General features: G+C 36.3%; 1 protein-coding gene across 1 annotated transcript in view; it reads right to left on the bottom strand.

The window, feature by feature from the left end:
* Positions 1-1,434: 1,434 nt before the first annotated feature.
* TAF4 (TATA-box binding protein associated factor 4) overlaps positions 1,435-21,419 on the bottom strand; it is a 38,085-nt gene continuing 18,100 nt past the window's right edge. Inside the window, exons 3-16 of the mRNA XM_076352006.1 lie at positions 19,138-19,304; positions 18,500-18,619; positions 16,628-16,747; positions 15,722-15,844; positions 14,617-14,706; positions 13,255-13,506; positions 11,639-11,783; positions 11,154-11,268; positions 10,370-10,539; positions 9,656-9,786; positions 8,889-9,014; positions 7,092-7,148; positions 6,891-7,010; positions 1,435-2,955 (exon numbers count right to left, since the gene is read on the bottom strand). Coding sequence (XP_076208121.1) covers positions 2,788-2,955; positions 6,891-7,010; positions 7,092-7,148; positions 8,889-9,014; positions 9,656-9,786; positions 10,370-10,539; positions 11,154-11,268; positions 11,639-11,783; positions 13,255-13,506; positions 14,617-14,706; positions 15,722-15,844; positions 16,628-16,747; positions 18,500-18,619; positions 19,138-19,304 — 1,904 coding nt within the window. The 3' untranslated portion in view covers positions 1,435-2,787. The remainder of the gene's footprint in view (positions 2,956-6,890; positions 7,011-7,091; positions 7,149-8,888; positions 9,015-9,655; positions 9,787-10,369; positions 10,540-11,153; positions 11,269-11,638; positions 11,784-13,254; positions 13,507-14,616; positions 14,707-15,721; positions 15,845-16,627; positions 16,748-18,499; positions 18,620-19,137; positions 19,305-21,419) is intronic.

Here is a 21,419-nt window from a genome sequence, read left to right as displayed (position 1 = left end):
GCCACATGAGGCAGTGTTCACCCCAGCACCAACAATAAAGTTCAGTGCCGATATCCCAGTCAAAAAAATCACATGAATTTGAACTACTGGAGGGAGATGGATGTTACCAGCTTTTCAGACCAGGAAACTTTTCAAAACAGGAACTTTTAAAAGCTGAGAAAAATTGTATGGAGTGAAGGGCTGACCATGCACTTAAAAAACATGTTGTTTAAAACAAAACCAAGAGCTATGGTCTTCCAGAAGATCTCTCCCTCCTCCCAACTCCCCTGGCCTCTCCAGCATGCTTCTAAGCTACTACCTCTACCGAGGAGGGAGTGCAAAGTACAGCACACCATGTAATAACTTTAATTTTTCAAACATGTCTTATCCCCAACTTGCTATTGGAAGCAACACCTGAAGGTCAGTTTCTTGCCGACTTACCTGCCACAGCTTTGCAGATACTATGCTCGGTCGCTGGACGGCCAGTGGTGATTAACATTTACAACCAACACTTACTACAATTAAAGGAAGGCTATGACAATGTTTTGGCCAAAAGTCAAAGTTGTTTCTTTCCGCTTAGTAACATTACACAATTTGAAAGACAGTTTGGAGTTTACAAACAATTAAAATCTTCAAATAAGTGCCATACATGGTGTCAGGTGAGTACATCGCTTTAGGAGCTAATCTGTTTTTTCAGAGAGACAACTGGTCTCCCCACGTGGACCAAGCCAGTGCCGGGCTGAGTGCCAGTTCAATAGCAGTGTGCGAGGTGCAGTAGCCTGTAGATAGATTTGTCTGTATGCAAGAAATAATTATCAAATTAATGTGATTTTTCTATTAACCTAATAGCAGGATTAGGCCCTCACAATTGTGAATTATTTTTTAAGTTGCCCATGAGAGGGGGGAATTAAAAAAAAAAAAAACCAAAACAAACCCAAACCAAACAAAAGCGAAACATTCAGTACAGAGCATCAGAAATACACCTTCTCAAGTTTTCACGTTAATAATCAAAAGTGTGTCCCTGATGATATTCTTTTATAGTTGTGCTCCAAATTCTGTGTTTTATGTCACACCTTCTTCTGAAAACCATCACAGTTAATTGTGTTTGAGGGAGAAGGCTGCCCTCAAGGGAGAGGGGGTTTTATTAACCTTCACTAGACAAAACCAAAATACTTTTAAGATCTCTTCAGAAACTTCCCCTGCTTAAAAACCAAACAAAACAAAACCCACTATCCATCAATCTTTGTCCAAGACCCCTAAGACAGCAATGAAATGTCAAGATTCATCAAGTTACATACCTCCAAAACACTGACAAAACAAAACAATATAAAAAACCCAAAGTGCATCTTTAGGAAACAGCATCCCCTCAGGTAGACTAATCATTTACTGGACGAAGAAAAATAAATCCAAGAGGAGAAAAGATTTAGAGAGAAAAATACATTAGCAAATACAGATAAATTTGTTTTTAATAAAGGAGTTAATTTTCTTTCAATCCTATATAAAACAATAGCAATTAAAAACTTCATTTTTGAAAGTAAAATATTTACATATGAACAAGTAACTGTGCAAAATTTACATGAAAAAAAATGGAAAGACAGGATTTCCTAAAAGACAAAATAAAAGGGGTGTAACAGTTGTCAGGTGTTGATAAAAATACTGATCAGCATTCAGTTTACACGCAAGAGAGTTAAATTCTACCATGAGAGTTCACACAAAGAAAGCCAAAGTATTTACAGTCATAAAAGTACTATCAATAGACAATTTAATACAATAACCTCTGAAAATATAAAGAACCAATTAGTATATTTGTAATAAAAAAATAGGTACAAAGAAGGGACTTTGCTCTGGACATCTTTAAAGTAGGCCCACAGCTTGCATACAGTCTTTTAGCAAAATAATTATAGTTTACATAGCCATTTTTATGTTATGTGCCAAAAATTATGTACAATTACTGACAAAATACACCAACCATTTTTCAACACTTGATTCACACTGAGAAACAGTCTTTTGATGATTCCTCTCAACTTTGATTTTATTTAATCTAAGCTTTCACTTTAGCTAAAAAACACAGTGCAAGTAAAATATATTTATGCTGAAAAGGTTTCTCTTTTTTTCCTTTTTTTCCTTTTTTAACTTTACAGCTTTACAAACTATAGCAAATAAAATGCATTTTTACAGATGCTGCTAAAACATTCAGAAGTAACCCTCCTTTATGGGATTTCAGGGCCTCTAATAAGCAATAATGTGATTAAAATTGAGGTTATGTTTAAAATTAACTGTATATCCCTCTAGATTTTGAACATTTTGGGGAAAGATAAATATTCTTTAAAAATCAGTTTGCTTTGCTAACTGACTGTTTAAAAAAAAGCTAAATGAAATGAGGTCATCTGCTGTAGACATATGCCTATATAATTGATTTAGTTGAATAAAACTGAACTAAAATGCACAATTAATGTCGAAACTGCTACAGGGCTGACAAAGGGTAGCTAGTTATTTGCTAAACGATTCCATCAGTCTTTATATATGGCTTGTTTGGCAAGAAGGCCACTCAATCAAGAGATGAGTTAAAATTTAATTGTCCTTTTATAGTATCCACAGGCCTTGTAAGTGTCCTCACTGTTACAGAAATGTATTTCTCTCATACTGAAGAGTTTATTTATAAACAGGAATATAAAACTGTTCCATGTAAAGAGGTGGTTGTTTTTTAAACAATATCCCATTTGCTTGTTACAAAAAGGCGTAATTTGCAAATATATAAAAAATGTCCTCAGGCGTCTCTCCGTCAAAAATACCTTGATCTTTTCCATTTTACTTAAGGAATGCTTTATATAGCAATAGTGAATGGCTTGTCTCTCGCTCATTTTCTAAACAAAATATGAGGTCCCTGAGGTTCACCCGCGTTATCCTTTGTCGCGTAAACTGTCTGGTTGTTCCAACTCCAGAGCTGCCTGGGACTGCTGCGCTTGAACCAGATCCCTGGAAATGAGAACAACAGATAAATCAGAACGTGTCAGCGCCCCCAGGTATTCCAAAACTTTTCAGAGAAAACATGCGTGGCAAGAACTAAGTGACTATGTACAGGAAGCTATCAAACAGTATGCTGTATGCTACCAGATCAGAGATTTCTTTTTAATTCTTATTTATAAACAATAGTTGAACAATCAGAAGTTTTCAGTGGCATTTAATATAGACAAAAAAAACCCAAAGCACTGCTCTTATCTTTAGGAAGGCACTAATGATAGGCAATCCCAACAACCAAAACAAACGGAAGAGACAGTATTCTTCGCAATGTCGGCATACAGATCCCAAGGGTAGCCCTGGAGTTCTTGAAGAACCGGCGAGCAGTTCTATCCCCCTGGACCATGAGGTCTTGAATAATGTCCTAGATCCCCCCCTGATCTTCATGGTAGGGTGCCATGAGCTCTCCTTTTGGTGATGACAGCTGTAACCAAGCTCAGGATTATATTAAGAAGTAGCTATCCTAGACACAGTCAGACATTCTCTAATGATCTCTGAACTCTTCTCCATCGTTCAGCAACACTTATCCCCCTGGTACACACTAGCAGTTTTCCACACAAACTGGCAAGATAAACAAGTAGTATATTATTATATTTGTCACTTCAAAAAAACCAGGAGAAAAAAAAATTCAGTATCTTTAGAGATACCCACATCCTTCAGCTGTTTAGATGTACACTGCCTGGTAAGTGAGTTATAAAGCAAGCCTGCTGGGACTAACTCCAATGCATTTTCACTTGCAGAAAAGACAGTTCTGATGGATACATACGATTAATGCAACTCTTCCATGACTCCTATGCTTTCCTTTACACAAGCAAGGAAATCCTGGAGCGCTTTAAAGTCATCGGCCATCAGCATGAAAACTATCCAGTAACAAGGTACCTCTTCCAGTGAAGACTGGGATTTGATCACACCCTGTGCACATGCACCAGAAACGCTTTTTCAGTAGTAAGAGAGGTGCAGCCTGGCTTGAGGCTGGCAGAAGGGCACCGTCCAGCAGGGACAGCTGAAGAGCAGCATGGCTCAGAAGAGCAGCGACCAAATCCACTCTGAAGCAGCCTCCCTGCTCCTCCTCGCCTGTGGCAGCAGTAAGGCACAGTCACCAGTAGATGGCATGCAGAGACCGAAAAGCCAACTTTCATGTCAAATTTTAAAGTCTGGAATCTTTTTGACAGTTGCCTGTTACTGATACCTTGCTCTTATGTACTTATGTAAATAATGAAGGTGTTCTGAGTGATTGGGAACAGGTTATATTTCTGCGGCTTATCTATGGAGTCTTTTTTCCCTCCTATTTCATTTACTAGAATAATGGGGTTTTTCCTTTCTTAATGGAACTTCAATACTTAGTGACACCAGAAGGTCCAAACACACTCCACTAGTGAATAAAGATTTATCTGCCCGAGAGTTTGGAGAATTTTAAAAGACTGTTCTAAATAAGAATATTCCAGACTTGAGAAAAGCCAAAATTTAGACTAGTGCAAAAGCCAGGTGAATAAGCTGCTGAGGCTTACCCACTAATACAGTCCTCTCTAGGTATACAAGTAGTATATTTATGATCAGCATACATTATTAAGAAACCAATCTAAACTTGTGCTGGAAATTACCATCTCTGGGTTAGTAGTATACAGTGTTCAGTGCTTCACCACACTGCTAACAGTGAAGTCAGACTTTTGTTTCTCGAGTAATTACCTGTTGAACCAGCAAGCATCAAATCATTGAAATCCTGTAGCTACAACAGTTTAAAGGCTGGATTTTCAAAGGGATATTTTAAGCCACTTGCACAACTTAGATGCCTAATTTCCATCAACTTCAATGGAAATCAGAAGATGCAGGAGAGCATTGGATGCTAACTAAATTTTGTTAAACACATACATATGACTACTAACAAGACAACAGAAAGAACTTTGGTTGGAAGTGGTTATGATTTTTCTTTTTTAAATATTCTTTAGTAGGAGCTCAAGCCTGATTTTATTATGTACTATTTACATATTATTATGTAAAGTATTATACTACTTTAAATGCAAAGGTAAAATTTCAGGAGTCTTTAAAGACACAGAACTATGCTACTCCTGCAGGCATGGAATAAGTTAAGAAGCTTTTTGGTAACTTTCAAGAAAACCACATGGACATAAAGCTAAAACTGACAGCAACCTGTTTTGTTAAATTTTGAAACAAAACAGTACAATTACTACTTAGAAGTGATTTTACATGCAATTAAGATTCAGCATTCCTAGACATCAAAAGCTTACATTTACAAATCTGTGTCTAAGTAATGACAAACCTTGTCATTACACACTTCTTGTAATATGCCTTAACTACAAACTGCATACAAATGGTGACAAGTGGAGCTCAATTTAAAAATGTCAAGTGACACAGCAGCAAAAGCACAGCTGTGAATCTATCAGATCAAAAGCAGCTGGTTCTTAATTAAACTGACAAAAAGATTAGATTTCCAGGGAACCTGTAGTTAATTGGTTAACCAGTAAGTGATTAATCTAGGATAACTAGATTAGTCAGATTTAGATGAAATACAAACAAGTGTTCACAGTAGATGTAAAATACATTCCATAACCTAAGTGACATTAACAGACTATTAACGTTGCACAGTTGAGCATGCATAAGAAAGCAATGCCAACATTAACGCTGCATGAGATACTTCAGTCTATTCCTCAGAGACGACCTCATTTATATACATATCTACCTTTGTAAAAGTGCCACATTTTGCAATTTTTACAATTTTAAACCACATTTATAAACCTTTAATACAGTAATTTGTTAACTTATATAAAAAGTCTTATTATCAGTAACAGGCATTTCAGTAAATTTCAAATTCAAAATTACTTTAAAAGATGCTCAAGAGGCTTGATTTTTTTAATAAATAAACATAACATTTACTAGTATTCAGATTGTTCTCTAACATTTTACATCAAGCACATGTAAATTATTGCTTCTAGCAATTCAGTATAAAACAAGGTGAATTCTTTTGAAACGAGGCTTTCTACAGTATAGATGCTTTAGCACTAAAAATTTGGAATGCTCAGGGAGTAATAAACAGAATGACTAAACTATTACTATCTTGCCACTTGCTATCAGACACAAAACTCTGCAGGGAGAAATCCTCAAATTATGAAGAGAGCTTTTGGCCCTGTAAATGACAAGTTTCAAGAAGCCTTTGTTCTTTTTAAACACTAGAGAAATCCCACATTGAATGTCTTCCATGCAGAAAGCAATTTTATACCATTTCATGTTTATTGACTTGTTTAGAAATACAGCAGATAGTCTACCAATCTACCTGAATTTAAATTAACATTAAACTAATCAGATACTCAGCATACTGATACTTAGTCTGCAGATAAATTTTTAAAAGGCCAGATTAAACAGTAGAATATACAAAGGATATGCAAGAACATCATTATCAGAAGGAATTGGTCAAACTGATCTGCTCTAGAGATACTAAAACTAAGGCAAATGAAGATAGAAATTAGGCAAGTTCATATAACCTGAAGCTCCTGATGTCAAATTTAGCAGTGATTCAATTCTACCACTGCACCCACCTCAGTGGCATTACTCTGCAGTCTTATTTAGTTGGATTGGCTACAACCACAACAATCTCTTCCCAAAACTATGGAGGTCCAAAAAGGCAGAGATTTGAGAGAACAGCGACAGCTTTTCTAACATTCCTCCAGCTCCAGGAATCAAGGAATGACAACTCAAATTTTATTCCCTATGCCACTACACAGATGCTAAAAATTGATCCTGGCCTTGGAGGAAGCAAATCTGAACACAAAATACACTTCTGCCGCTCTGAAAGCTTCCACAAACTAGGGAAAAAGCTCTGAACAGAAAAGTTTTTACAGAGGCTAACACAGCAAAACCAAAGATTAGTTATACTGTACCTCTGTCCCTGATCCAGATCCCGGTGAATCTACTTTCCTTTTCTTTCTGGGACCGATGGCAGCTAATGCAGTCAAGTTGGCATCCCTCTGTCTCATCTGTGCTAGCTCTTGTTGCTGCATCTGCATTTGCCAGAACAAGTACAGTTAATTATTTTTCTTTCAATTTCCAAAATAAAAGTTCATGTTAAGGTGAACACTTACCTCCTTGGCCTTCTGTTTCAACCTAAGCTGTTCTGGATCTTCTTGTCGAGATCGAGACTACGTTGATAAAGGATGAACATGGAATGGTTGGAGAAAAAGAAAGAAAAATTAATTCAGTTACAAAAGCAGCTAAAGATTGTAAGTTTTACATAGCATATGAAGTTTTTCTTAAACTTCAGCAGGAAGTGGAGAATACCTACCACTCCCAGAGATAGCAACAGGGGAAAATAATTTTTAGAAATTAAAAGCAGTTTTCCATTTCTTGGTTTCAAGTATCTATTTTTGAAAAAGCATCCCCTTTTTCAGCTTTGTTAAAAATAGCAAAGGAATAGCTAAGCATTTATGCCTTAAACAAAACCATTACAAGACACAAATTACACAGATCTGTGAACTGAAATACACACACTTTGCATATGAAAAAAGGAATCAGACCTGTACTTTTTGGAAAAATTCCTCCCCTTGCTGTGTAACTACGCACTTTCTAAGAACATACCTTCCTGCTGCACCTACACATACAAGTCAGACTTGCATTTGAACAAACTGCAACTAACTGACCAACGGACCATTTACGTTAGCCATTGCCCATTTCACTTAGGCACCTACAATTATTTGTAGGTATCATACTTTTAGAAGTAACAGAACATATAATTTCTGTAAACTTTATTGTCTTAATACTATTAACACACATTTGCCAATTATTTTTTTTGCTAATATATAAATTCTCTTAGGTTCTTGTTTTTTCCAAGAAGTCAACAAACAGAAAACAGGAAGAACTTCAAGACGGTCTTTCATCCATACTCTCACATAAGGCAAGACTAACTATATTCAAACAAATCCTGACTGTTGTTAATCCCATACATTCTTTAGACCAACGACAAAATAAATTATTTTAATTCAATGCTCAAGTACCTTTAAAATGTCAAGCTTTTCCTAATGATTAACCTATGTCTTCCCTGCTGCACTTCAGGTGCAGCAAACACAGGTAATTATATGAATATGTAAAACACAGTCATGAAGACTTATGTCTCACCCCAGTCTTTTCTCTTCTGAAGTAAGTGGACTTACTCTCTAAATTTACTTCATAGGCTACATTTTCTAGACCTTTAAATTGCTTTCCTTCTGAAGTCTACTTGGTGTAGAGCCCACGGACTGGATAAAGTATTCCAGCTCAGGTCTAACAGGAACCAACTGAAATGAATGTGTTAGTTCACAACTTACATGCGAACACTGCAGTAAAAAAAAAGTTGGATTTTGACATTATCAACTCATACCAGATCACAAACCCAACAGAAACCTTAGGTTGTTTGTGAATTATTTCTAGAGTGCTCCTGCCTAGTTAGTCATATCTATCCTATATTCGGGTCATTGAGTAAAACCACAAAGTCTAATGCTTACATTTGTGCTTACACCAACTGCTTCCTGTTTATTTTATTTCTCCAACTTGTAAAAATCTTTCTGAATTCTATTTCTACTCTCCAAAATACCTGTAACTTCTCTATTCCATTTAAGAGTATCACCAAGCTATAAAATTCATCTTTTTCACAATGCAAAGTGCAAAAAATAAGTTTTAAGACCTACTTTAATTTGGGAAAATGCAATGAGACTGGCAAAGAAGCTATCTCACATGCTCTACCATGAAAAGCAGAACGGAGCTTTAACTAAAGAACATATTCATCAAGCTCCATCTTTGAAGATTAGAGTCTTCCCCTTCATTGCAAGTGCTTCAGAATGAAAAGAAACTCTGCAGTTTTGACGTCAAAAAATGACACTTTGCAAATGTGTGTGAAATCCACTTGCCTTTGCTGCGCGCATTAAAATTTCCCTTTCTTGTTCATCTTTACGCTGCTTTTCTATTTGATCAAGTTGTTCAAAGAACTTGAGCTGTGCCCGAACATCACTTGCTTGTTCGTATCTTTCATCATCCTGAAAACACAGCAAATATGTTTCTCATTACATTTCTTAAAAACAAAGCTGTTAGCTTGTACTGTACTGTAGAAGAACATATACATTTAAAGCTCAAATGTTCACTTTATCCTTTTCAAACAAATAGCAAGTGTATATTTACACTAGTCAAACCAGCTAGAATTCTTAAAAGCATTTTGTTCTATTCCATGAATCATCAGATTTTGACTTCTAAACTAATATCATCACAGCTTTAACCTCACAAACATATTTCAGAGCTGTGGGTTTTTTTCAACGCTGTTTAGGCATTTGCATCTATTAAGAACACACATCTGTCAGATAGCAGTCTCTTGAGAATTCAAAGAAGTGCTTTTATCTGTCTATCTGATTGTACAATCACTCAGACTCTAAGCATTTGACATAATAAAAGGGAGGGCACAGTTTCTCTGCATTTGTTTTAAAAACATTTTGTATATGCAAGCTGAAGAGTTCTAGTCATCCATGTGTATTAATATCTTAATATAAGACGAATCAGTCAAAGAGAATAAACAACCTAACTTCACAGAATGAAGAACACGTGAACTCACGCATTACAACCAACACGATAGCCTGCTGAATTTGTGCAATTTTGCCATTTTATTTGTGCAATTAAATACAGTTACCTTGTAAGAAATATTCTTTTGTTGAGCAGTCTCTGATAATTTTTCCACGAGGTTTTGTAGTCTTTGTTGTGTAGCATGTGATACGTAGCTAACTACATCAGGATGGATTTCTGTTATTCCGTGTTTTTTACCTATGATCAGGACAGAAGTCAGTTGTAAAAAATGATTTTACAATACAGCTAAACATGTGGCTAATCTCAGCCATGGAAATTTAAATGCTGTTTGCAAAATAAGGCTTTCAGGTATTTCTCAGACAAGCATTAAACAGGAAATGGCATACATAGAAAAATTTACATCAGCTTAACAAAATTACAATCTATTAATAAATGCTGTATACTACAGTATAACATATACCTGAAGAATGCTTTTTGTTCTACCACCAATTCTAAACTAGTGTTTCTGGATTTATTTTTTAAAAAACAAATGTCGTTATTTTTGTTACGCCTTATCAGCTTATACAGTCAGAATTTGCACCAGGTCCAGTAATTTTGATGTTAAATTGCCATCATTTTAGAAGGCAATTCTATAGGTTTGCTATCCCTTAACACTATTCTACTTTCATAAGCTGAATGATTGCCCACAAGCATCAGAATATACAACATAACTGACTCCAGCAACTTTAAACTATTCAAATCGATTTCTATGGAAAATGTCCTCAATTAAACCCAAGACTAGTAAAATATGTTTATTAAAGTTCAAGAAAAATCAACATACCTATTTCTAATATCCTTCTTTGTAAAGGTGCTGGGAAAAGGAAGGTTTCATCTTTACAGGACCTTGTTAACGTGCCCACTAGCTCAGAGTTTGTTGCCAATATCCGAGCACTTTCTTCTGACAGGTTGACTCCAGCCATTGATGCAACATCATTAATGTCATCATCATCCCTTAAGAAAGGAAAACTCATTATAATCATAACATTTAGTGTTTATCTGCACACACTGCTACAATACCACAGCTGCATATAATGAATTCCACAGTAAATCTGAATACTTTATTTCATCTTTGCATTTTATTTGCTATTGTTATATAATAAAACTAACATAATTTGATTCCAAAGAGCACTAAAAGTATTTTTGCAGTTTTGTACTTCCTTTTTTCTCAAGATCCTTTCTTACATAATGTTTCAACACCAGACACATCACTACCACAAAACAATAATAAACTGCACTCATCACTGTAAGACAGGCTGTACATCCAAATAACCCGAGCAGAGTTGGGAGGAGTGAGGGAATTCTATTTGCTTGTCCAGGCAGAAATCGTTTGTGAGGTTTGATATTTATCCTTAGTGCCAGCTAAATGCTAAAACCAGTCTGGCACAAGTATGTCCACAGCTGTTTGTTAAAGTCATTATTAAAGTAGCAAACCTGCCCACAGAAAATACAGCTCTAGTTCTTGCGAGTTTACCCAGCCTGATTCAGCACCACCGGAGTGCACAGAAAGGTTCCCACTGAGTTCAGCAGGCTGCCCAGGCAGCACAAGCACAGATATGGTTCCTCACCTAAAAGAGCCTCCCCCAGGTTCTTTCAGTTTATTCTTCTGAGCAGCAGCTACTTGTGTCGAAACAGTGGCAATAGCTTTGTTTCCAGGTAATACTGCTGGTTTTACCACAGGTACTGCAAAACAAAAGACAAGGTTTGTACTCCATCAAATTTGTATGAGAGTTCAGATTTACAAGCCAGTCATGGGTAGTAATGGCAATAGGTCTGGTGCAAAGACTTTACCTCAATAGTTTCTGTCAGCATTACACCCATCTAAAACAGGATCCTCCCACACAATTCCAGTACCCAAACAATTTCTCTGACTGTAAATGCTGCCCTGACATACGTGTATTCCCAGCCACTTCGGCACTATGCACTGAAGATTTTAGCAGTAATACAACAGCCTTCATACAGGTACAGGGCACTTAAGAACTGACATTCATAAACCAGACTTCAGTTAATGCTATCAAATATAGCATATACCATGTATCGTCTGACCTCTTACCTGTCTGAAGTTGATTCAGTTGAATTTGAGGAGTAGTGAGCATAATACGACTATGTGGTTGCCGCAATGCTACCATTGGTGTCTGTGTCAACGTTACCTGTGGAGGCCTTATCAATGCCCCTGCTTTTTGAGACTGCTGGATAACCTGCAAATAATAAGAAAAAAAGAACTGTAAACAATCTGAGAAATAACTAAGGCGAAGAATCAGGTGCAAAGAACAAACCCTAACAATCAACTTGTAAGTTGTGATCTTAACACATCTGTTCATTGATCTAGAATCAGCACATTTCAAGGTATTTAAAAGTTTCTTTAGATAATTTATACCTTACAGGAAAACTAATATTCCACTTTCCGTGATACAAAAAAGAAATCCGTAACCTATTTCTATTAAAAAAAACCAAACCAAAACAACAAACATCTAAAATCACAAAGGTCCAGTTAAAACTTTCTACATGCGGTTTCTACATTAGAGATACAGAGGCAAACTGGATCTGCCTGAACGAACTCTAGAACTAAAAATAATAGAGACATGATAAAGATAATCCAGCTGGTTCTACACATGCTGTTTTCATCTGGAACAAGCATAAGCTACAGCTGTGTAGCTTTGTACTATGGGATCATTAGGTTAGACTGAGTCTCAGGCAACTGTAGCCATACTGCTTCTGAACATGAACTCATAAAAGTAGGGTTACATGGCAATGCTACAATCAGAGCTATTTATGCAAACTTGTCTTCTGGCCTCAACTAGTTTTCAGAAACTTACTTTCAAACTACTATAAAGAAATCTACCAACTCTGCCTATTTTGCAAGCTCCATTTCTATAACTCTGCAAGTCTTTCTTTTGCTACTTTTGCTACTATTTTATATATTTATTTAAGTTAAAGGCCAAATTATTTTCTTGTAAATCCAGCACTAATTAGTCAACGTTCAGTTTTTATTCCTTCCCTAGGTTCCTAACCTCATTCTATAATACCTAGGTTAGAAAGGCAGGAAGACCAATATAATCACTAGTTTTTCTCTCAAGGTAAGTGAAAACTATTTGTGGATTGACAAAAGAGATCTCTCCATTTTATATGAAAATTTCTGGACAGAGCAGCTCAGATGAATGCCAAATGTTCTACACGGAACACTGAAGTACTAAGTAGCAAAAAAACCCTAGTTAATTTAATAATGTATATTAATTAATACACATCCTAGAAAAAGCTTACACTCAGACACTGCTTTGCTATGAGAAGAGGAAAAAAAGGTGCTGTACATTATATACTGTTCTTATTTGGTTTATGTGCAGGCCTGAGAAAGTTATTCTCTCTCCTCTTTTGGGGTAATCTGTTGTTAGGCTTATGAAATGGGGAATGAAAGATCCTCCAGAACACTGCTCTCTCATGGATATGCAGTGATTGAGACAATCTGCCAATATTTCATGCTAAAATAGGAAATAATATAGTACTTTAATCAAGAATGGATTTTAAATTATACTTTTTTTTTCCTTAGTATCTAGTTTCTCTAAAGAGGTCAAAGATCTCTGATTGAGCTAAACCACCAATTTAAGAAGAAAAGCCACTGTATTATCAAAAAAACCCTGTGCAATAACAGACGATGCACTTCACTTGACGTACCAGTGGTGTAGACTGCCCTTGTTTACTAACACCAACTTGTGTAGGCTGAGTTAGGCTGATTACAGGTTGTTGGAGAGTACTTGTTACAGTTGCAGTTGCCTTCCCTGCTGTGCGCTGAACTGAGGAGCTTAGAAGCACTGCCGCAGATGGAATTGTTGCTATCGTTGCTTGCGTTGTTGGCTGTTGCTGTTGACTTTGTTGAATGAAAGCTGCAGAATCTGGTGTTAACTGTCTCAAGGCAGGTAAACTCCTCTGAAAAAAAGAAAGAGAATTTGCTTGAGTATTTTAATCCTAGATCACACAAGAAAACATTAATTGTAAAAAGCAATGCATTTCATTTCAGTCCGTTGTATCAGTCTGCGTGCACCTGAGAAAACATGATAGCGCACACAGAAATACGATGCTACTTCACATTTAAAGCTAGACAGAGTGACAGTACCTTTCGTTGTGGAAGCTGGGATCATGGGCACCTAGGTTATGCAAGCCTATCTGGAACCCCTGGTATGTATTTAACAATCCAAGCCCATGCTGCCTTCCTCGATTGTGTTCCTACATATATATCAAGCTATAACATGATGGCTTAAAAGACGTACTGGAACACCGGTGAAGATTTCAGAATAGCTCAGAGACCGGTGTTTTACCAGATTCTTAAATTAGTTGTTTTCTGTGGTAACAATTTTTGTCTTCATGAACAGCTCAAGGTTGAACAAGCATTTAAGAACCCAGAAATGTCAACACACACCTACAACTATATCCCTTAATCATACCTTGGGTCAAGCAGAGTTATACTCTTACCATACAGTGATGTTGTACTTTCTCTGATTTTCAGATGATAAATGTTTTGGAATAAACATTATTTTGAGATGTGTCCAATTACTATGAAATTTATGACAAATGGAATTTATCATTGAGAGGTGACAAATTTCCTGTTTGTCCATACAGACAGGTATACAGCACAGGCAAAAGCATATGAGTTTGTCCAGAAGGTACAGTTTTCTGTATCATTCAATCCCTTGTTTTCTTTCCAAGACTAAAAAGAGGATAATAAATCAATTCATAGGTTTGGTGCTATGGAAAGAAACTGCTTATAAGTCATAGAACGAAAACTTTTCAGATTTCTCAAAAAGAGCTATGATGTGACACTATTACATTATTGTCTGTGCCAACGAATCATACTAACAAACTCTTGGAACAAAGAGGCAGAAATATTTTTTAAGGGAGCAAAAGTCTAGCCAGGCACCATTTAAAACTTTCATTTACACCATTTTGGAATTCCATCTATACTGGTAAAAGATGTGCTTGTGTTCATTGCTGCTGATACGTAAGCACAGAAATATATAAGGACTAGTGAACACAAGTTACCTTCAGGAAAGGCACAAGGTAAGGTTGAGGTGAAGAATTAAGTTCTCTGTACAGCCTACTGGTAAAGTCTTCTGCTTCAATCTTTCCATCCTTCAAAACAGAAAATCCAAATGAACAAACTTGTAGAAATTAACTTCTACAGATATTCAACACCAAGAAAAATTTAAGACTTAATTTATTGAAAATAAGTGGTTTTATCATCCCTCACTATTTTTAGTTATCAATAGCTTTATGGTAGTAACTAATTTTACTCCAAGTTTCAACTAGTAAGACCTACAGTCCCATCTTTCCTTTTCTTCTTCCTGTCTTTCAGTCAATTTTAAGAAACATCTTCAGTTGTTCTCACCATTCCTGTAATGTTCTATCTATAGATCAAAGAGCCAGGTGGAACCTACAGGAATACTTCATGTGACCTGCAATCAGCCACCTATCAATTACTCAGAACAGCTGGGCAGCCCCATCTCTGGTGGTCTCTTTTCCAAAAGTACTATAGTTCCTCCATTTCAAATAACTAAAGTTGTACCCATCATATGCTCAAAAGGCAGATGTCTCTCACAAAGTTAAATGAATATCCCTCATGGGAAGATATACTTCGAATTTTGGTCTTGTGACAACCTCTGGTTATCATGTGATAACAACTGGAATATGCGGCTCTACCTTAACTTAAAGGTTGCTAACAACTAGGCTAAGCAATACTAGTAATCATTCTATAAATATTAAGTATGTCAAGCTTTTACATTAGCTTCAGATAATATTACTTTTTTTTTGTAAAAACTTGTGATTTCCTACACTCAGCTACTGCACTAGCTGTAGTGTCTTCCCTCAATAACATAATTAATCTTTTTATTCACTGTTTTATCAATAAAAAATGTAGAACTTAAAATCACCATTTAGACTACTTGCGCTTCAATTTAACTCACGTTCTCATGCATGAAATGTCTCATTTACAAGCTTAAAGGAAAATTTATGCATATATTTTAATTCAGAAGAAGTGAAGTTTCAATTTGATTTTATAATCTCCCTCCTCTCCAAAAAATACCCCTCCATTTGGAGTCCAAATTTGCCCAGATGCTGTTTCTTACAACTGTTAATGAACTTTTCTTACCAGCAGGTTCTGTACCAATTCTTTCACGTTAGCCGCAGTCTCTGAAGACTGTTTTCCAGATGATGCCAGTTTTATTAATGTGGACAGAAAGTTTTTGCATTTCTTCACATTTTCCATAGTTTCCTGTTACGGGAGGAGAAGGGGTAGAAGGGAAACAGTCAGAGAAGGGAAGATAAACTCTTTTTAATACATGATCTGACCATATACTCTGAGAAATAAAGTCCTTCAGTTCATCACTGCAGAATATTATTTATAGATTCGTGTCCCTCACCGCTTAAGACATAATCAGACTGAAATTATTATTTTGCTTCATACATATGTATTGTACATTTTTGTTATCAAAATTTAATAAATTATGATTCTTAATGAAGTTAGGAAACACCAAGTATTTTAAGAATGGCACGCTGCGTATGGGAAAATACACGTTTTAGCAGGACAACAAATAGCAAAGTTCCTCCTTCCCAGTGCATAGCATAGTGCACAGATTCTCCCTGTTGTGCAGTCCTGGAAACACGCATCTTGGATGAGTCAGTGCCAACTTCTTATCCCTTCTCATACTGATTCTACTCTGAAGTACTGAACAATTCACTTTTCTATAAGATACAGCTAATACGTTTTTAAAAAAAGGAGTGCTTTACAAACTGTTACAGAAATCAAGATTAATACTTTGACAGCCATCAAAATTCAAGTGACCTGTGTTCACACTTTGTAAATTATATGGTTCTACTAAAAGTTTACCTTTTCAAGACCAATAGTTCACAGAACTCCTGCATCTTTACTACTCTCTACTCTGATCTGTGTTTAGGTGTGTGTGTATATATATATATATATGTATGTATATACATACACACACACAAGTATATGTGAATGACCAAAAAAAGATTCTAAAAGCACTCAGTATCTTACTGTGGCAGCAGTGGAGGTTGCTGTTGTTCCTTGCACTGTTCTCTGAGGAGTTCCAGTTTGTACAGCTGTTGCTGTCCCCAACGTAGTTGTTTGTGCAGTACCACCCAGAACAATCTGAGGCTGCAGAGAATATAAACGTAAGATTATTTTACTTGGAACATACTAAAACCTGTTCTCCTGAACCATCAAACAGAAACTGAGCCACAGGACAGTAGAACATCTTTCACAGCTACTATAAAAAGAAGTTACTAATCTGCCATCTGTTGCAGTGGAAAGAAAGAGCCACCAGATGGCACAAAACACTACACATTCAAAACTGAAATCCTAAAAGTTGATTAAGAATTGCCCGATTTTTGGTTACTGAATAAAATGGCAAAATATTACCATAAACATACCCTCATACACTGTGGTTTCAAAACACAACTAAAATGAGTGCTAAATTGCTGTGAATGCGATAGCTTTTTTTGCCTGTTCCCTCAAATGCCACTTTCAAAGGGAGGAATTTCTAAAAAGACACAACGGACACAAAAGCTCAGGTCTTATATCTAGGTCTTTCTGATGAACAATGGGACAAAACATTTTTCTAGTTTTGTAGACAAGTTGGTAATTCAAAGTAGGAATACTACCTTTAAAGAATCAACATTGTAAACAAGAACTTTTCACGTACACAGTTCATTCATGGACTTCCAACACAGTCTAATTACTAATGACAACCCAATCAGAGATAGTAATTCTTACCAAGCTAAAGCTAGCTCTCAGAATTTTAACAAATCATTTGTAAACTTGCTCTTTATATAAAGATGCACAAGAAAAGAGGCTGCAGTGATGCCAAAGCTAACTTTCACTGGTATTTTGGGAGACAGAAAAGGAGACAAGGATTTAATTTGTCTCATTTTTTGAAATGAGGATAAATGAAGTCCATGGTATACTCATTACAGCAAAGAATACACAAATGGAATGATTTTTTTTTTTTGTCCAGTATAACAGCAGTGCAAATTAAGGAGACTCAGTTAGGTAGATTAACTCTTAGATCTGGAAAGATCACTGGCATAGGCAAAGGCGCTCTCAGGGGAAAAAGGTTAACTGGATGCATAGCAAAACCTGCATGTTTTAAATTAAAACTCTCTAATCCTGTCTACTCAAAGGATGAAGAAAGCACAATGACACAGATTAGGCAACAGCAATCATATTCTATCACTGTTGCCTAGAAGTCATGTGGAGAATTTCACACTTTTGCACTGTGTTTTAAACTCACAGCACCACCCCTCAAAAAAAACAACAAATCTACAAGAAAGCCTATCATTAATACAGGCCAGGCTATTAGAAGAGAGCCCACATACTAAGACACCACTATTTATCCTTGAGTTATCAGAATCTCCCTAAGTACATAGATCAAAGCAGGGACTCGTGTAAGAGGGAGAAGGCTTGTGAAAGAGAAGGCTACCAGTGCAGTCTTTTTTTGTAATTGTAAATTTTGCTGCAGAATTCAGAGGACTACAGATCCATCACAGGAATAACATCACAGCTCCAAATCCAAAGGGAATTGGTGTCACTTTCTTGAAGCAGAAAGCATAAAAGCATTTTGTTTTAGTTAGTTCTGTGATTATACAAACTAAGGATACCTTTAAATATATATGCATGTAGGTATAATATGAAATAATAATAATATACATATTAAAAAATTATACATATACATCCAAAATATAAAGTAATTTGAGATCTGCAAATGTTTTAGAAAGGATAATCCAAAATACATTTCCTCCATGCACTTAGCAATTATATTTCCTGTATTTCTGGCAGTCTAAAGCAGGTTTTCAGCTAATCTTAACAACTGATGTATCTCATGTATACATTACTTTTCTACAAACTCACTTGCACAACAGGAGGACGCTGTAGCGTTGTTGTGGGTTGCACTGTTGTTTGAGCCTGAGACACTTGCTTGATAATAGTAGTTGGTGTCACCTGTCGTGCAATAATAGGCGTTCCTGGAGCCTGGGGAAGAGCAAAAAAACCAAACACATTAGATCCTATATTTAAATATAATCTACCTTATCTAGTGTTTTGTCTCTGGGTAGTTGCCATTACTACAGATACAAAAGAACGCATCTGGACCACTATAAAACTGTGAGAAGGACTTTTAGTCTTAACTTAATGCACTGTGATGATCTCAGTATACATATACCCATATCCACTTTTTTTTTTATCTTACAATGATTCTTTGGGGAAAAGAGTTCTACACGTTAACCATACATGGTCTTGAATGGTGTTTATATTAAACAGTTTTAAACTTCATGCCATTCAGCTAGGTAAAAATATTTTTGATGAGTAACAGCCAAACTGTAACAGAATTAGGAACAAAACACAATGCCTATGCCACGTGGAAGAGCCTGTATAGCATCAGGTTGATCAATGGTTTCTTCAAGTCACTAACATCATACCTTACTTTCTGGTGTATTCTTCACAGGAAAAAAAATCTTACAGTTTTTAACACTACAAATTACTGAACTAACCTGCACTGTCGATATCTGCACTGGAGGAGCACTGGTAGGTGTAGCAGGACGAGGAGTCATAGTATTTTGAGGCTGAGACTGGGCGTGTGCCTGTGCTTGCATCTGCGCCAAGGCTTGTTGAGGGATCATCAGCAACTGCCCATTCTCACTACGCACAAGGACCATGCCTGTTAAAAAAGAAATTGGTCAAGAAAACACACACCCTTTTCAATACAAAAGAACATATTTTTTCAGGTTTTTTTTATCCAAGTTGGACACATGTGGAATTAATGTACTGTTGAAGGACTACACAGCTAACAAAAGTAGTTTAGAATAAAAGCAAAATATCCAGCTGCATTATCACATTTTGTATAGAATACCTTAATTACAGAAATACTCTCTCTCTATCAAAATGCTCATATGGTGTGCCTCAGAACACACAATGAGTCGTATTTGCCCCAACCAAAAAATTCCATGTGACCAGAGGTTAAAATTAGCAATCATGTAAAAATCCTACCTGCTCTTTACTAAGAAATATGTTTTATGAAACACTGCAAATAAAAGAAAATCTTGTCATTAGGCAAAATTCCTGTTAGTTTTTCTTTAAGGCGGGGGTGGGGGGCAATATAATCAAACATAGGTTTCACCATCAACAAGAACACAATTGTCTAAGTTCTAAATTAATTTCCCATAACAAATTTAGTAATGAAAGTGGCTATAAAATCATAATCTTTCTCATGTGCATCTGCAACAGACTGCATTGTGCCATGTTACACCCCAAAAGAAAAACAGAATGGAGAGGGAAATTAGGCAGTCATTCCCTGCTCAGTCACTCAGTTCAATACACTTAACCCCACTGGGTGGGTAGCTATAGGGAACCAGCTTTTAACAAGCAGATTTTCAGATGATAGTCTCTCTTTCTTGAGGCACAAACAGGATCTGGACAACATGAACTGTTTTTCAAGAGCTCATTCATTCAGCATGCCTCAGTAGTCAGTTCATGAGAGCCTCAGGACCTCATCAGCTCTGAAAAAGCCACCTAAGGAAACAAACTGGGCACTCAAAATTACTTAGACTTTCTGAGCAACAAACTACAGGAGGGAACTTCACCATGAAAACCAAGAGGCACTACTGAAATCAGAAAGTTTTTCTTAAGTGTTGTTCAGTGAATAAGAAGCCTATACATGCTCCCCAACAATACCTGGAGATCTGGTCTATGCCATCTCAGAGCACGACTACTTCAAAAGAATCAAGCTTTTATTTGCTTTTCTATTCAGATGAAGTGCTGAAATGTTTATAGACAACACCTTAAACAGTTTTCTTGGACTGTTTGAAAATTAGTGTTGAACTGCAAAAATCCATATACTGATTTCTACAAAAATTAGTTCAAAAGAAAACCAGATTATATTAGCTGATTTGCCCCTAATTTTTTCCTTACATTCTCTACATTAACTCTCTTTTAATGAAGCAGAGTCACACAGAGACATTAAACTAGTTTACATCAAAAAGGTGACTTTCCATTGTGACTTTATAATAGTGTTAAGATGGGACCGCAATGTGCTATGGACAAGAGTTATATCTAGAAAAAAGTATTCTCAAACTGTTTTTCTGTAGGAAAGGAGGAAAGGGAAAGCTTATTTATAATCTTGCAGACTGTAGAAATAAATACTCTTAGTTTAGCTGTCAAGTCCAAAAAAACATTTTCCAAGCCATCCCAAGAAGAAAGGTCTTTACTCCTGTAACTTATGTAGGGAGAAGGCATTTTCATTAAAATGGAAAAGCCATACACTACCACCACAGCTTACAAGAAATTTAAAAACCTGAATAGTGAATACAGAGCTTGATCCTGTCAGCTGCTCATTAGAACCATCACTACTTTCTCACCATCAGCCTCATGCTATGGGGGAGGGGACTACTGACAAAAACCAGAGCAATTCAACATTTTAAAGACTAGAGTGACCTGCTACTACATCAAGCTCATTCCTGCACAAACAGAACTTGGCATCCTCTTCCAATGTGCAAACATAAAATCTTGGGAAATGAACTCATGTTGCCCATTTTTGTCATCCCTCATAATAATCAGCTGAAGAAGCTAAACACTGAATCAGTGGAAATCTTCAATATTATTATAACTGAAAACTTCAGTACAGTGGAAGTCTGATTAGAGGAGCTATTTTCAAGTCAATGTCAAATATTAAGGCTTGTTGATTACCATTTAGTTTCTAGCAACTGAAAAGGCCCAATGCAACTATATATGCCTGTGCTTTCAGAAGCCCTTAAATGTCACAGAATTATACTGACAT

The sequence above is a fragment of the Aptenodytes patagonicus genome, chromosome 14 (assembly GCF_965638725.1).
Source record: "Aptenodytes patagonicus chromosome 14, bAptPat1.pri.cur, whole genome shotgun sequence".
NCBI lineage: Eukaryota > Metazoa > Chordata > Aves > Sphenisciformes > Spheniscidae > Aptenodytes > Aptenodytes patagonicus.
This window is presented reverse-complemented; position numbering and strand designations above follow the sequence as displayed.